Source organism: Bos javanicus, chromosome 4 (genome assembly GCF_032452875.1).
Source record: "Bos javanicus breed banteng chromosome 4, ARS-OSU_banteng_1.0, whole genome shotgun sequence".
In the NCBI taxonomy this organism is placed as follows: Eukaryota; Metazoa; Chordata; class Mammalia; order Artiodactyla; family Bovidae; genus Bos; species Bos javanicus.
The window spans coordinates 33,614,991-33,629,741 of record NC_083871.1 but is presented as its reverse complement, the minus strand read 5'-3'; the positions used below and the strand labels follow the sequence as shown (position 1 = coordinate 33,629,741).

At 38.4% G+C, this 14,751-nt stretch overlaps 1 protein-coding gene across 4 annotated transcripts in view; it reads right to left on the bottom strand.

The window, feature by feature from the left end:
• The window catches only part of LOC133245960 (phosphatidylcholine translocator ABCB4), a 72,689-nt gene that overhangs the window by 29,712 nt on the left and 28,226 nt on the right, over positions 1–14,751 (bottom strand). For all 4 annotated transcript variants that reach the window (XM_061413737.1, XM_061413735.1, XM_061413736.1 and 1 more), the window contains 4 exons: positions 11,381–11,584; positions 10,867–11,037; positions 4,980–5,141; positions 1,775–1,936 (listed from right to left, as the gene is read on the bottom strand). In XM_061413737.1, coding sequence (XP_061269721.1) covers positions 1,775–1,936; positions 4,980–5,141; positions 10,867–11,037; positions 11,381–11,584 — 699 coding nt within the window. The remainder of the gene's footprint in view (positions 1–1,774; positions 1,937–4,979; positions 5,142–10,866; positions 11,038–11,380; positions 11,585–14,751) is intronic.

Below are 14,751 nucleotides of genomic sequence, written 5' to 3'. Positions count from 1 at the left end.
AGACAAATGAGAAAATGAGAAGCAAATTCTTCACAGCCAAAAAGGGAGAAACTCTTTATCTTACTTACAATAATATTGCACCACAATAATACAGTGTTATTCTCTTTCCATAAATACACCAAGATTGAGACTGCTAAAAGAGCCCTTCTTATCTCTGCAGTGAATAACATCGTGGGCAGGAAAAACAGACGCAATGAACTCTCAGGAGGATCAGTTTCTTCAGGCCAACACAAGAGTAAAATACACTCGGCTTTTATTAACTGTTGCTTAGTTGCTAAGTCAAGTCTAACTCTTTTGTGACCCCCTGGACTGGATGTAGCCCAGCAGGCTCCTTTGTCCATGGGAGTATCCAGGTAAGAATACTGGAGTGGGTACGTTTTCCCTTCTCCACGGTATCTTCCCAACCCAGGGATCGAACCCACATCTCCTGCATTGCAGGCAGATTCTTTACCAGCTGAACCACAAGGGAAGCACAAAAATACTGGAGTGGGTACCCTATCCCTTCTCCAGGGGATCTTCCTGACCCAGGAATCAAGCCAGGGTCTCCTGCATTGCAGGCAGATTCTTTACCAACTGAGCTATCAGGGAATAACATCAAAGTGAAGTCTCTCAGTCGTATCCAACTCTTAGCAACCCCATGGACTGCAGCCTACCAGGCTTCTCCATCCATGGGATTTTCTAGGCAAGAGCACTGGAGTGGGGTGCCATTGCCTTCTCCAAATAACATCAAAATACACTCCTAAATCGTTTCTTAAAATCATAAAATATCTTTTCTTGGAATGTGTTCCCTTTCTATTATAAAAGCTTCTGTTAACTTGAATTAATATCAACCCAGTTACTTCTCTTGAGATCCTTTGCCTTTTGTACTGTAAACATGTGATTTGTGTAAAAATTTGTATTATAAAGTGTAAGATGTTGATCTAAAAAGAAAATCCCAAAGTTTCAGGTGAGAAATATTAAAGAATGTACACTTTGGCTATTTCTGGTTATTCTGTCCTTTTTCCTAGTAAGAATTCCAGTTTTACTCAGAGTAGCAATGCATATAGCAAAAAGGTTCAGTTTTCTACTCTCCGTTGTAGCTAAGTATGGACATGTGATTAAGTTATGGCCAATGACATAGGTTTTTTTTTGTTTTTTGTTTTTAAGTACTGTATGAGATGTCTGGGAAATCTTTGTTTTTTCTTGCTGCTTGGAACATAGATGTGATGGCTGGAGCTTCTGGAGTCATTTTAGATTATTGAGAATGAAAGCTACATGCCAGGATAACGAGAATAAGTATGAAACGAGCCTGAGTCCATGGTAACCATGGTGGAGTTACCATTGTAACCCTGGGTTTCTTACCTGTAAGTCTTTTTTTTGTTTGTTTGTTTTTAATGTGAAAGAGAAATAAAACCTTATTTTTCTTAAATTGATATTACTCTGGGTTTCCTATCATAGACAATCAAAAGTAATCCTACATAATAGATTATGCAAATATTAGGGCCTCTTACTTTAGACGAGCCCTGTATTACTCTGGATCTCAAAAATGAATATCTTATTTTAATTTTAAGCATCTAAGCACAAAGGCTATGTTTTGGGCTCCCTTTTCATTGGAAATCCATTGTTAATTGGAATTGATTTCAATTTTTGACAAGTACAATTAATATTGGATATTTCCTTCTTTTAAGAAGAGTATGGCTCATGGTGGGAATCTTCTGTGGCTACAATGTACTTGCAAGGCTATGGACTTCACCAACAAAACTAAACAATGAAAGATAATTGAAAAACTACTTACAAGTTCACTGGTTTCGACATCAAAGCCATTCTGATACTGTCGGGAACTCCTCAGGCTTTTATGAAGAGAACGCCTAACTATGGGATGAGTCAAACCCATGGCAGGCTTTTCATCAGCGAGTGCAACTTTAAATTCTTCTGACTGGATCTGGCTTCCTGAAATCTAGAAGAAGAACAAAATGTTGAGTTGTGTGTCCAGATGGATGTAACCTTCAAGTTTAGGACAAGTAACTATTATTTGTCAGGCGTCTATTTTGTGTTACTGCTACTGCTTAAATTGATATTTAAGCAGTCACTTCAGTCGTGTCCGACTCTGTGCGACCCCATAGACGGTAGCCACCAGGCTGCCCCGTCCCTGGGATTCTCCAGGCAAGAACACTGGAGTGGGTTGCCATTTCCTTCTCCAGTGCATGAAAGTGAGAAGTGAAAGTGAAGTCGCTCAGTCGTGTCCGACTTTAGCGACCCCATGGACTGCAGCCCACCAGGCTCTTCCATCCATGGGATTTTCCAGGCAAGAGTACTGGAGTGGGGTGCCATTGCCTTCTCCGCTATTTTGTGTTAGGTGCTTAAAAAAAATGATTTAACAGCTTTATTGAGACAAAATTCACACACCTTTTAAAGTACTTTTTCTAGTATATTCAGGTGGTGCTCATCACTACAAATAAAACTAGTGGAAGTGATGGAATTCCAGTTGATCTATTTCAAATTCTAAAAGATGATGCTGTGCAAGTGCTGCACTCAATATGTCAGCAAATTTGGAAAACTCAGCAGTGGCCACAGGACTGGAAAAGGTCAGTTTTCTTTCCAATCCCAAAGAAAGGCAATGCCAAAGAATGCTCAAACTACTGCACAACTGCACTCATCTCACATGCTAGCAGAGTAATGCTCAAAATTCTCCAACCCAGGCTTCAACAATATGTGAACAATGAACGTCCAGATGTTCAAGCTCGTTTTAGAAAAGGCAGAGGAACCAGAGATCAAATTGCCAACATCTGTTGGATCATCGAAAAAGCAAGAGAGTTTCAGAAAAACATCTACTTCGGCTTTATTGACTATTGCTAAGCCTTTGACTGTGTGGATCACAACAAACTGTGGAAAATTCTGAAAGAGATGGGAATACCAGACCACCTGAACTGCCTCCTGAGAAACCAGTATGCAGGTCAGGAAGCAACAATTACAACTGAACATGGAACAACAGACTGGTTCCAAATAGGAAAAGGAGTATGTCAAGGCTGTATATTGTCACCCTGCTTATTTAACTTATATACAGAGTACATCATGAGAAATGCTGGGCTGGAAGAAGCACAAGCTGGAATCAAGATTGCTGGGAGAAATATCAATAACCTCAGGTATGCAGATGATACCACCCTTATGGCAGAAAGTGAAGAGGAACTCAAAAGATTCTTGAGGAAAGTGAAAGAGAGTGAAAAAGTTGGCTTAAAGCTCAACATTCAGAAAACTAAGAGCATGGCATCCAGTCCCATCACTTCATGGCAAATAGATGGGGAAACAGTGGAAACAGTGGCTGACTTTAATTTTGGGGCTCCAAAATCATTGCAGATGGTGATTGAAGCCATGAAATTAAAAGACTCTTCCTCCTTGGAAGAAAAGTTATGACCGACCTAGATGGCATATTAAAAAGCAGAGACATTACTTTGTCAACAAAGGTCCGTCTAGTCAATGCTATGGTTTTTCCAGTGGTCATGTATGGATGTGAAAGTTAGACTATAAAGAAAGCTGAGCGCCAAAGAATTGATGCTTTTGAACTGTGGTGTTGGAGAAGACTCTTGAGAGTCCCTTGGACAGCAAGGAGATCCAACCATTCTATCCTAAAGGAAATAAGTCCTGAGTGATCATTGGAAGGACTGATGCTAAAGCTGAAACTCCAATACTTTAGCCACCTGATGTGAAGAGCTGACTCATTTGAAAAGACCCTGATGCTGGGAAAGATTGAAAGTGGGAGGTGAAGGGGACGACAGAGGATGAGATGGTTGGATGGCATTACTGACTCAATGCACATGAGTTTGAATAAGCTCTGGGAGTAGGTGATGGACAGGGAGGTCTGGCATGCTGCAGTCCATGGAGTTGTGAAGAGTCAGACACTACTGAGCGACTGAACTGAACTAAATGGGTGCTTATTTCTTAACCTTGCAGCAGCCTCACATGGTAGGTTTTGTATTTCTAATATGGAAACTGAAACTCAGAGGAGTTAATTACTTGTCAGAAAACAAAACAAATTTTTTACTTTTTTGGAACCCACCCTCACCCCCCTCCCCACCATGTGCTCCCAAAGGGCAATATTTAGAACAAAGAATTACTAGAAACAAGCCACATAGTCAATTTTAGAGAAATGATCAAGCAGTTTATTACACATTAATGTAATTACTGCTGAGGACATATAAAATGATAGTATTTGGAGTGTGTGTATTTGAAATGTGAAGAAAAATAACAAAAATATGTACATATTATAGTTATCAAAGCAAATGTATAAACTTTTACAAATAGAAGAATTGTGTTTACAGGATAAATATTTTTCGGTTATTTATTTTGAAAAATTGCTCGTGACTAATTTCAATAATAAGGCAAATCAATAATTATCAATAGAACCCGCTGTAGGAAACAGAGTGAGTAGTTGTTATTGTTGTTTTAAAGGAAAACCAAACTCAGGAATTCCCTGGAGGCCCAGAGGTTAAGACTTGGCACTTTCACTCCTGTGGGCCCAGGGTTTGATCCCCAGTCAGGGAACTAGGATCTCGCAAGCCAAAAACAAAAAACAAAACACTGAACTATTCACTTCCAAGAGCCATGAATCTTGCTGTTGGCTTCATTAGGATGATCTGGGAAGTATTTTAAGGTCTCATAGGACCTCTCCCAACTACCTAGCATCAGCCTCTTACCCCGACCACCACTCTGAACATCCCTAATCTACTGGGGGAAGGACCCATTAGTTTGAACAGGCAATTAAGAATCACTGTCCTAAACAACAAGTTCAAAATGTTTTTGGCCTTGTCTTTTATTTCCCCCCCTCCCCACCTTTCTCTTTCAAGATTCTTTCAACGACTGTGAATTAAAGTCTCAGATGTATGCGTGGCATCTTTCTGATACTTCTGATTTCTCAGTACAGCATTAGCTATTTGATATTTTAATAAAGAAAGAATATTATATTAAGGAAAAAACAACAGAAAAACTTCCCAAGAAGCAGATACCTGCGTGTTTACAAGCCTGAAGTATACCCCTTCCTTCTTCATTAGTTCTCCGTGGCTTCCTTGCTCCACAATGACTCCATCGTCAAACCCAGCGATGACATCTGCATTTCGGATTGTAGACAGTCGGTGAGCTATCACTATGGTGGTCCGGCCTTCCCTGGCCTAGAGGGGAAAAGGACAGGCATGAAGGGGAGCAGGGTTACACCGTCCTTGCACTGTTGATTAACACACAATGAAGCAGGCAGACGGGGGTGTCTGTGGTTGATGGAGAGCAGCTCACCATCCCTGTGTGATCAGGGCACAAAGGCATCACTCACATGTGAATGGACACAAGGGACTTAAATTCTGGACCAGACAGGAGGCCAATCCCCCAGGATGAAGATGGAGAACTCCGGAGCTTTTCTAATGTTTTCATACCATCGTGAGGAGCCCTGCTTCTGAGTTATACGATATGCTAAAGACTTTAGCAGAAGCATGTTCAGAAGTTGTTGCCACATAAGGCCTTCTCCAGAGCACTTCTGTATGATTTCTTCTGAAGTGCCTGAAATTCTGTAATTACTGTGATTGTAATTCTGATGGACTACGTGCAGGTACCTTAGGCGAAAACATATCCTGAGGTCTGGATGGTTTAAGTTATGGTTCAAAGACCATCTCAATCACAAACTCTGGAGTGGGGCCAGTAACTGTGATTTTTAACAAATACTTTGGGTGGTTTTTATGGATACTGAAATCTACAAATCACCCCCTAAGTAGTTCAGTGAGCTCACATGTCCTTAGCTTGATGGGTTAATGAATGGGCTGGAAAATGTCCATCAAATTATTCACGTTACGTCATTAACAATAGTTATTCTTTTTAATATTCATTACCCTATTAGACTAACAACTTCTTAAGACCACTACCTACCTACTCTGAGGCAATAAAACCACATTGTTAGCATGGTATTTAGGGTGTGGCCCAAATCACCTAAGCAGTTAAAAACATAAAAATGCGAGGCTAGATTCATAATAGCCAAAAAGTGAGAACAATCCAAATGTTCAGTTGATCAAAAGAGAAACAAAAGGTGGTATATCCATACAATGGAATAGCACTGGGCCAGGAAAAGAAATGAGATTCTGATACGTGTTTCAATATGGATGGACCTTAAAAATATGACGCTAAGTTAAAGAAGTCAGTTAAAACAGACCATGCCTTGTATGATTCTATTTATAGGAAATGTCCAGAATGGGAAAATCCAGAGAGAGAGAAAGATTAGTAGTTGCCAAGCTCAAGGGTGAGAGTAGAATAGAGAGTGAGTACTATGGGGTACAAGGGTTTGTTTTTTTTTTTTTTGGAATGATGAAAATATTTTGCAGTGAGATCATGCAAATGGTTGTAAAATCTTGTGAATATATTAATACTAAAAACCGATGAACTGTGCATTTAAAATGGGTGAACTTCATGGTATATGAATCTTTTTAAAAGATTCATCAATCTTTTTAAAAAGAGCATTCACAAAAATTCTGAAAAAGTTAATAAGTATCTGGGTAATATCTCCACTAGATACTAAAACATAAAAAGCTACAGCAATTAAAACAATAAAATCCAGGGGAAGCTATCACATAAACAGAAAATTTGATAAACAGAACCATACAGAGAGTCCAGAATAGACATACATTTTAAAGAATTAGTGTGTGATAAATATGCATTGTCTATCAGTTGAGAAAAAGTAGACTATGTGATTAATGGTACTGAGTCAATTGTGTAGCCACCTGGAAAAAAAAATAATGTGGTCTTTCTTCTTCAGGCCTTATACTAATAATCAGATTAATCAATTATGTTTCAAAAAATATAAAACAGCCTAGTAGCTCAGATGGTAAAGAATCTGCCAGCAATGGGGGAAACCCAGGTTTGATCCCTGGGTTAGGAAGATGCCCTGGAGAAGGAAATGGCAACCCCCTCCAGTATTCTTGCCTGGAAAATCCCAGGGACAGAGGAGCCTGGGGGGTTACCATTGATGGGGTTGCAGAAGTACGAAGTATGAAGTATGAAGTGAAGTCACTCAGTCGTGTCCGACTCATTGCGACCCCATGGACTGTAGCCTACCAGGCTCCTCAGTCCATGGGATTTTCCAGGCCAGAGTACTGGAGTGGGGTGCCATTTCCTTCTGCAGGGGATCTTCCTGACCCAGGGATCGAACCTGGGTCTCCTGCATTGTAGGCAGACCCTTTACCATCTGAGCTACCAGGGGTTGCAGAGTCAGACACAACTGAGTGACTAACACGTGTGTGCACACACTAACACACATGAGAGCATAAAAAGACAGAGACTAGAGCATAAGTCTACTGGACAACATTTAAGACTGTTCTTTGATTTTTAGCAATTGGGCCCCAAAGAAACCTTCATAAATCTTTACTGATATACTAATAAGGAAGTTGCACAGCTTTGTCCATGTATGATAAGGTATATAGGAAATAATTTGATCAATCTAATTATACACTAACAGTGATGAGTAACTGCTAACAGTGGCTGGGTTTATCATTATGATAACAATAGGTTAATGCTATGTCAACTTTAAAAACAAAGGAATTGGGAGTCAGACTCGTGAGTACATGACTGGTGTGCAGGAGCAACAAAGTATGTATTTGTGAATTTCAAAGTTGGCCACTGTCACCCTTGACCAAAGAATTTTGGCTACGGTAGAGGAGATTTGACACAAAAGGGTATTTTCAAACACCCCCACGATGACAAGACACTGGCAAACAAATATCCTGGATTCAAGGAGAACAACTATTAAATTTGAAACTTCTAATTTTGGATGTGCAGGTGGGCTTCCCTGGTGGCTCTGATGGTGAAGAATCCCATTGCAACGCGGGAAACCTGGGTTCGATCCCTGGGTTGGGAAGATCTCCTGGAGGACAGCTTGGCAACCCCCTCCAGTATTCCTGCCTGGAGAATCCCACAGACAGAGGGGCTTGGCGGGCTGCAGTGCCTGGGGTCACAGAGAGCTGGACATGACTGTGTGATTAAGCTCACAGCACAGGAATGAAAGGTAGGCCCAAACAGAGGAAGCGCTCATCTATTAGGCTTCTTGACTTCTGGCGGGGGGGGGGGAAGCACAAATGGAAACTTACAGGGATCATTTCATTAAATCACTATTTTCATTCTTTTCCTGCCCCTCCAGTATGGAAACACTATAAGTAGAAGAGGGACATAGGTATAAAACTTTTTGATTATTGACTTTCTTTAAAAAATCAAAATATCAAGTCTGCTTTTCTAGTCTTCTTTAAGATTTTATACTGAAAAACCTATTATTTATTTTGAAGAACAGTTGCTATCTATTGAGCCAAAAGCGGATATGGTCATTAATTATTTTTTTCTAATGTAGAACTGCATTATTCAATGAGCTAGACCATGGAAATCAATTCAGTAAAAATTTATTCAGGCTTTACTATGTGCAGGCACTGGAGTGGGTGTTATAGAGTAAACATGAGCCTTTTGTTAGTTCTGCCTCTCAGGGGAGAGAGAGAGAAAGCATATAAATAAATAGCTAAGTACAACAGCATGGTGCCGGACAAGAGACAGTCATGAATGTGGAAAGGGGCTACAGAAGGAAAATGTTCTGCTTCCAGGCTAGGTAATCAGAGAGGAAAAACAGTAACAGTGTTACATCCTTATGCTCCTCAAGGACAGAGAATTACAGAACTCAACTTTCATTGTTAAGACAGTTGGTTTTTAACCAGGTGGACCAGCCAACTGACTGACCAGTATCACTGGGGAGAATGCAATAATGAAGGACTTCCCTCTTCAAGACATAGTTTATTGTCTGAAAAACATATCAGTTATCTTGCAATGTATGGAGTCGATTCGGTAAATTATAAACCATCTGTAGCAACTATGGTAGATAAAAATTGGCAACAAACACTTTAGGGCTATTCCCTTCAGAGATGGACTGTATTTTTCCACCTCCTCAAATTTGGGCAGGCCATGTGACTAGTTTTGAGCAAAAGCTGTGAAGGAATGAATGCTTGTTCAATGTCCGAAGCATAGACTTCAAGAGGCCTTATAGCTTCTGTGTCTGCCAACACAAATTGCTAAAATTCAAAGAAGTAATGTATCCAAATATGAATTAAAACTTGCAAGGATACAACTTTTGCTGACAGAATTCACATCATGAAAAAACTTGTCAGTAATTCTGTTTGTTTAGCACAGCAAGGGCTACTGTCCTGAATGTACACACCCTAGAAAGTTTTAGGACCTGTGTCCTAGGGCCGACTAGGACTTTGTTCCATAAATCTCTCTTATCGTACGTAACTGTATGCTAAAAAAATCTATTCTGACACATTTTAAATCAAGTATTTAATGAATGCATGTATTTGTTTTTATGATTTCCTGATTTAAGTCACTTCTAATTAACCAACCAAATATAAGTCCCCTATGTATTATATTTTGGTTCCTTGAGACTTAATATACATGAAAGCAGGGTAATTCAGTACAAAAATTTATGAGGAATAATTTATGAGAGAATATCATATTCTCTCATAATTCTCTTATATCATATTCTCTCATAATGAGAGAATATCATATTTTCTCATTAATTATTAAATTCCATTATATAAAATAAGCCAAAATGTTAACATGATAAACCACAAAGCCTGAATTAACTACAGTTTATAGCACACAAGGCAGTTGTGTTTACTTAGGATTCAAGTATACATTTTCCTGAGAAAATAAGGTTATACAGCTCATCTGTATAATTTCAAGAGGACATATATATATATATCTGATATATAATATATATACACACACATATATATGTACGACTGAATCATTTTGCTGTACACCTGAAACTAATGCCACATTGTAAACCAACTATATTTCAATAAAAACTGAAAAATAAAGTAGGTCAATTCAGAAAAACAAAATTTCAAGAGGCAATTTGGATAGACTGTTAAGTAATTTGCACATTTTATTACTAAACTTTATGAAGTCAAAAATGTTTATGATATTTATGTGTTTGAAATCTATTTACATAGTGTCATCTGACTCCAGTTTTTATACTGTGTTGTTATGACAGATGACATCAGCACTAACCTTGAAAGTGTCTCAAGATAAGGTTCATGCTGCGAAGCTTCAGCTTAGTAAAGACGATAGTGAGAGATTTAGAAACACTGAGCCAGGCCCATGAGTTCAGCGGCCTTGAAATATATTCCTTATTTATATGCTTAAAGAAACACAAAAATTGAACTTTATTTCCAGAGAATCACTCATTCACTTTTATGAACAGATAAAGATGATGTACTGCTACAAAATAAGGCAAGTATTTTGAACTGCTTTTCAGATAGACCACTGGGTAAGTAATCAGAATTTTCTTTGTACGTTTTACCGTAAGAACTTTTGATCAAAGTCCTAACCTATATGTAAAAAAACAAACAAAACCCCCAAAGCTAAGCAGTTCACTGCACAGGCCTGGACCGGGGGATAACTGCATCTTGGTCCAAGAAAGCAAGCCAGCAAATGGGCTGCCCACGTCTCTCTGCAATGTGCCCTGAAAGAAAGCCCCATGGCACTGACCTGTACACACTGCTGCATTTAAAATGGATAACCAGCCCACTGTATAGCACAGGGAACTCTGCTCAGTGTCATGTGGCAGCCTGGATGGGAGGCGAGTTTGGGGGAGAATGGATGCATGGATACATAAGTTCTGAGTCGCTCTGCTGCGCACCTGAACCTACCACAACATTGTTAACCGACTGCACTCCACATGGAGTAACACGTTAGAAAAAAGCCCATGGGAGAGCTGCATCTACTCTCAGGTCCATGTTTTTCAGCCTAGGCTCGCAAAGCCCTGGTAAGAATTTCAATACAGTTTCAGTTGGCTGGTCCTTCAGGCGTTGAGGACCCACTGACCTTATCCAGGGCCGCCTGAACCTCGGCTTCACTCTCCGTGTCCAGCGCTGAGGTGGCCTCGTCCAGCAGGAGGATCTTGGGGTTGCGAACCAGGGCCCGGGCGATGGCGATTCTCTGCTTCTGTCCACCGCTCAGCTGGGCTCCTCTCTCTCCAACCAGGGTGTCAAATTTCTACAACAGAAAGCGTGGTAGAGCTCTTGAAATATTTCAAATAGAAAAAGCTATGGAGTCTAGGAATTCATGGAAGACAACAGGGTGCTTCATTTTGACTAGCGTAATGAGTCACAAATCATAATAAATCATTTCACATTCTAAAAAACTAACACAAACTCTGTATAAAATTTCCTATGAGTCATTGTACCAAGCTACACTCCTTGCCCTCCAAATGGATAATTCAAGGGACTTACCTAGCAAAGTTGGACAACCTGGAACCTCAAACATTATTAGCTTAAACTTTGAAGAAAGAACTCGGTGGCATGAAGTTCGAGGGCACTTAAATTAACAGAGGCTTTACCTGTGGTAACCTCATGATAAACTCATAGGCGTTGGCTTCCTTCACAGCTTGCTTTATTTCATCCATGGTGACATTTCCACGGCCGTAACGGATATTTTCAGCAATGGTGGTAGCAAAGAGCACTGGCTCCTGACTCACCACTCCAATTATTTCCCTCAGATACTTTACATTAAATGTCCTAATATCCTGCCCATCGATGATAATCTGAAGAAACAAGATACTTCCATTAAATATTTTAAACCATTTGACATTGAAAGCATTTGTTACCAAAAAAGCCTTAGCTAATATGTGATTCAAGTTGTACAGCAGAAACCAAGACACCATTGTAAAGGAATTATCCACCAATTAAAAAAAAAAATAACAATAAATGCAATGGATCCATACAAACTGAGTGAGCTATTTATTATTTTACCACACGACATGTAAATAAAATGGTGCTAATAAAAGTTTTTCTTTCCTTTTTTTGGCCATGCCACTTGGCTGGCGTGATCCTGGTTCTCAAGCAAGGAATCAAATCCAGGCCCACTGCAGTCAAAGTGCTGAGTGATAACCACTGGACGGCCAGGGAATTCCTGCTAATAAAGTTTCTTCATTAGCACTCACATAATATTAAAAGTCAGCAGCAGTAATTTATATCTTTATTCTTTTAAAAGACACTTTAATGGGATTATCAGCTATTTCTGCTTGCTGTGTTTATAAAGATCTTATATTTTGAATGCTTTATTCTTTTATTTAAATTATTACCATTCAATTTATACTTTGGAATCTATTAGTTTAATTGGGGTGTTTTCAACATTGGTACGGAGAAGGCAATGGCACCCCACTCTTGCCTGGAAAATCCCATGGACGGAGGAGCCTGGTAGGCTGCAGTCCATGGGGTCACTAAGAGTCGGACACTACTGAGCGACTTCACTTTCACTTTTTACTTTCATTCATTGGAGAAGCAACTTAGCAGCAGCAGCAACACTGGTAAAACCATCTTTTAAATAATCCTTATCAGAACTTTACATATTATTTTTAGAATATAGCTCAATAAAATCTGTTTGCTGACAAGGCAAAACAAAAAAACAAAAAACCTTAGCTAATGTTTAACTTATTTCAGTGGTTTAGACAGAGAAGGCAATGGCACCCCACTCCAGTACTCTTGCCTGGAAAATCCCATGGATGGAGGAGCCTGGTGGGCTGCAGTCCATGGGGTCGCTAAGAGTCGGACACAACTGAGCGACTTCACTTTCACTTTTCACTTTCATGCATTGGAGAAGGAAATGGCAGCCCACTCCAGTGTTCTTGCCTGGAGAATCCCAGGGACGTGGCAGCCTGGTGGCTACCATCTATGGGGTCGCACAGAGTTGGACACAACTGAAGTGATTTAGCAGCAGCAGCAGCAGCAGTGGTTAGAAATGGGAATTGGAAATAAAGAGCAATGTACAAGGCTAAAAATAAAGTCTTTTCTCTCTTTTGATTTTATTATCTTATGTATACTGTTTTTCATGGATGGAATATTCTCCATAAATGATTATATATTGAGTTATGTATTTTGGCATAACTATGAATTTTGCTTACCATTATTAAATCTGAATTAACTGTCCATTTGCCTACCTAGTCTACATATCACTTTGATGGCATTATGATGTTTTACTCTACATAATATATCAATACCATAATGTACTTCAGCATTTCCCACCTGCTGAATATTTGGCTTCGTGCAAAGAACACTGAAGGACAATCATAGTAGAAGGACAGAATTACCAGACTGAAGAGTATGTTTTATTTTTTCTTCTCCAGTAATAATTGCTTAACTCATACAATAACTGGCAAATTTTGGGTATTTATTATTTGCTGAATAAAGGTTGAACAAACTCTTTAAAAAGATTTTTAATAATTCACAGTGGCAGCAGGAATATATAAATATATATTTGCTTCACTGTAATTTACTGGCTTTTATCATATTAATCTGTCTTTTCTAATTAATAATTGTATGGTGTAGCTTATATATAATTCATATATAAGTGAAATTGAGCATTTCTTGACTCTTTTTTACAAATCTACATTTATTCTCAAAAGATGTGCATGTTCATAGCCTCTGATAGATTCATATTAATTTATAAAATAGTAATATAATAGTTTTATCATATATCATAAATTTTTCATTCCAATTTCTTTCTTTCTTAAACTATAGCTTTACTGATTTTTATTGAAGAGAGGTTTAAGGAAAAATTGAATCAATCAGCTGTATCACTGGGCATTTTTTCCATTATTTCAGCAGTAAGCAAACTTAAATCACAATGTGAACAGTGAATATCTCTGAGTTACAGAATTTCTGAAGACTTTTTTCCTGACATGTATTTTCTTTTAAAAATGTATTACTCCAATAGTAATTTTTAAAATAATATGTTTTGAAATGCTTATCCTCAATGTAAGTATTTACTAGGTTCTTTTTTAAAAATGAAGAAAAGTGTTTATACTTCAACCAACCTAGAGTTTGCTTTAGGAAATGAGAAGGGGCCCATGTTCCTACTTGGTGTATCAGATTTTTCAAAGAAATTTTGTTAATTTTATTAAAGAAAGTGAATAATTCACATATCCTAGAATCTCTGTCCTATATTAATGCCTTTTTGTGTTTTTTTGTTTTTCTGTGTAACTTGTAAACTTCTGTTTTCATAATTATACTACATTTCAATGTCAGGTAAACTCAATGTTCTCAAGTCAGTACAACTGAGGAAATTTGAATATTTACTGTGGGCCCCTATTGTATTAATGTTAAATTTACTGATTTTGATAATTGTTTTGTGATTAAGTAAGAGAATGTTGTCTTCTCAGAAAATACATTCTGCTTTGCTATACGCCTGAAACGAATACAACATTGTAAAACAACCTATAATCCGATAACATTAAAAAAAAAAGAAATTATATTCTAATGTATGTAAGGGTCAGGGGGCCATAACATCTTTAACTTACTCTCAATGGTTCAGAAAATAACCGGTATGTATGTTTGTGGTGTGTCTTATACATACACACAAACATGCAGTAAGAAAGAGATGATAATAAGGCAAGTAGGTCAAAATAAAAACAATGAATAAATCTGGGTGAAGAGTATATGTGAGTTCCTTACTTGCAACTTTTCGGTAAGCTTCAATTTATAATAAAAATTTTAAAAGATCAAAAAACTATACCCTAGGCCGTTACTGTTTCTCACGTCCCCAGTTTCATGGAGACTGTTCCACTTTCCCCTTCAGATATTCCAACACTGAAGAAAACTCAACTGTCTTTGATGAATTTAATTACTGTCCTAAGATTCCTTGTGACCCCGAACACAAGCTTATTGACAATTACTAATGTGGAACATTTTTAACCAAACTCAGTAAGTCATT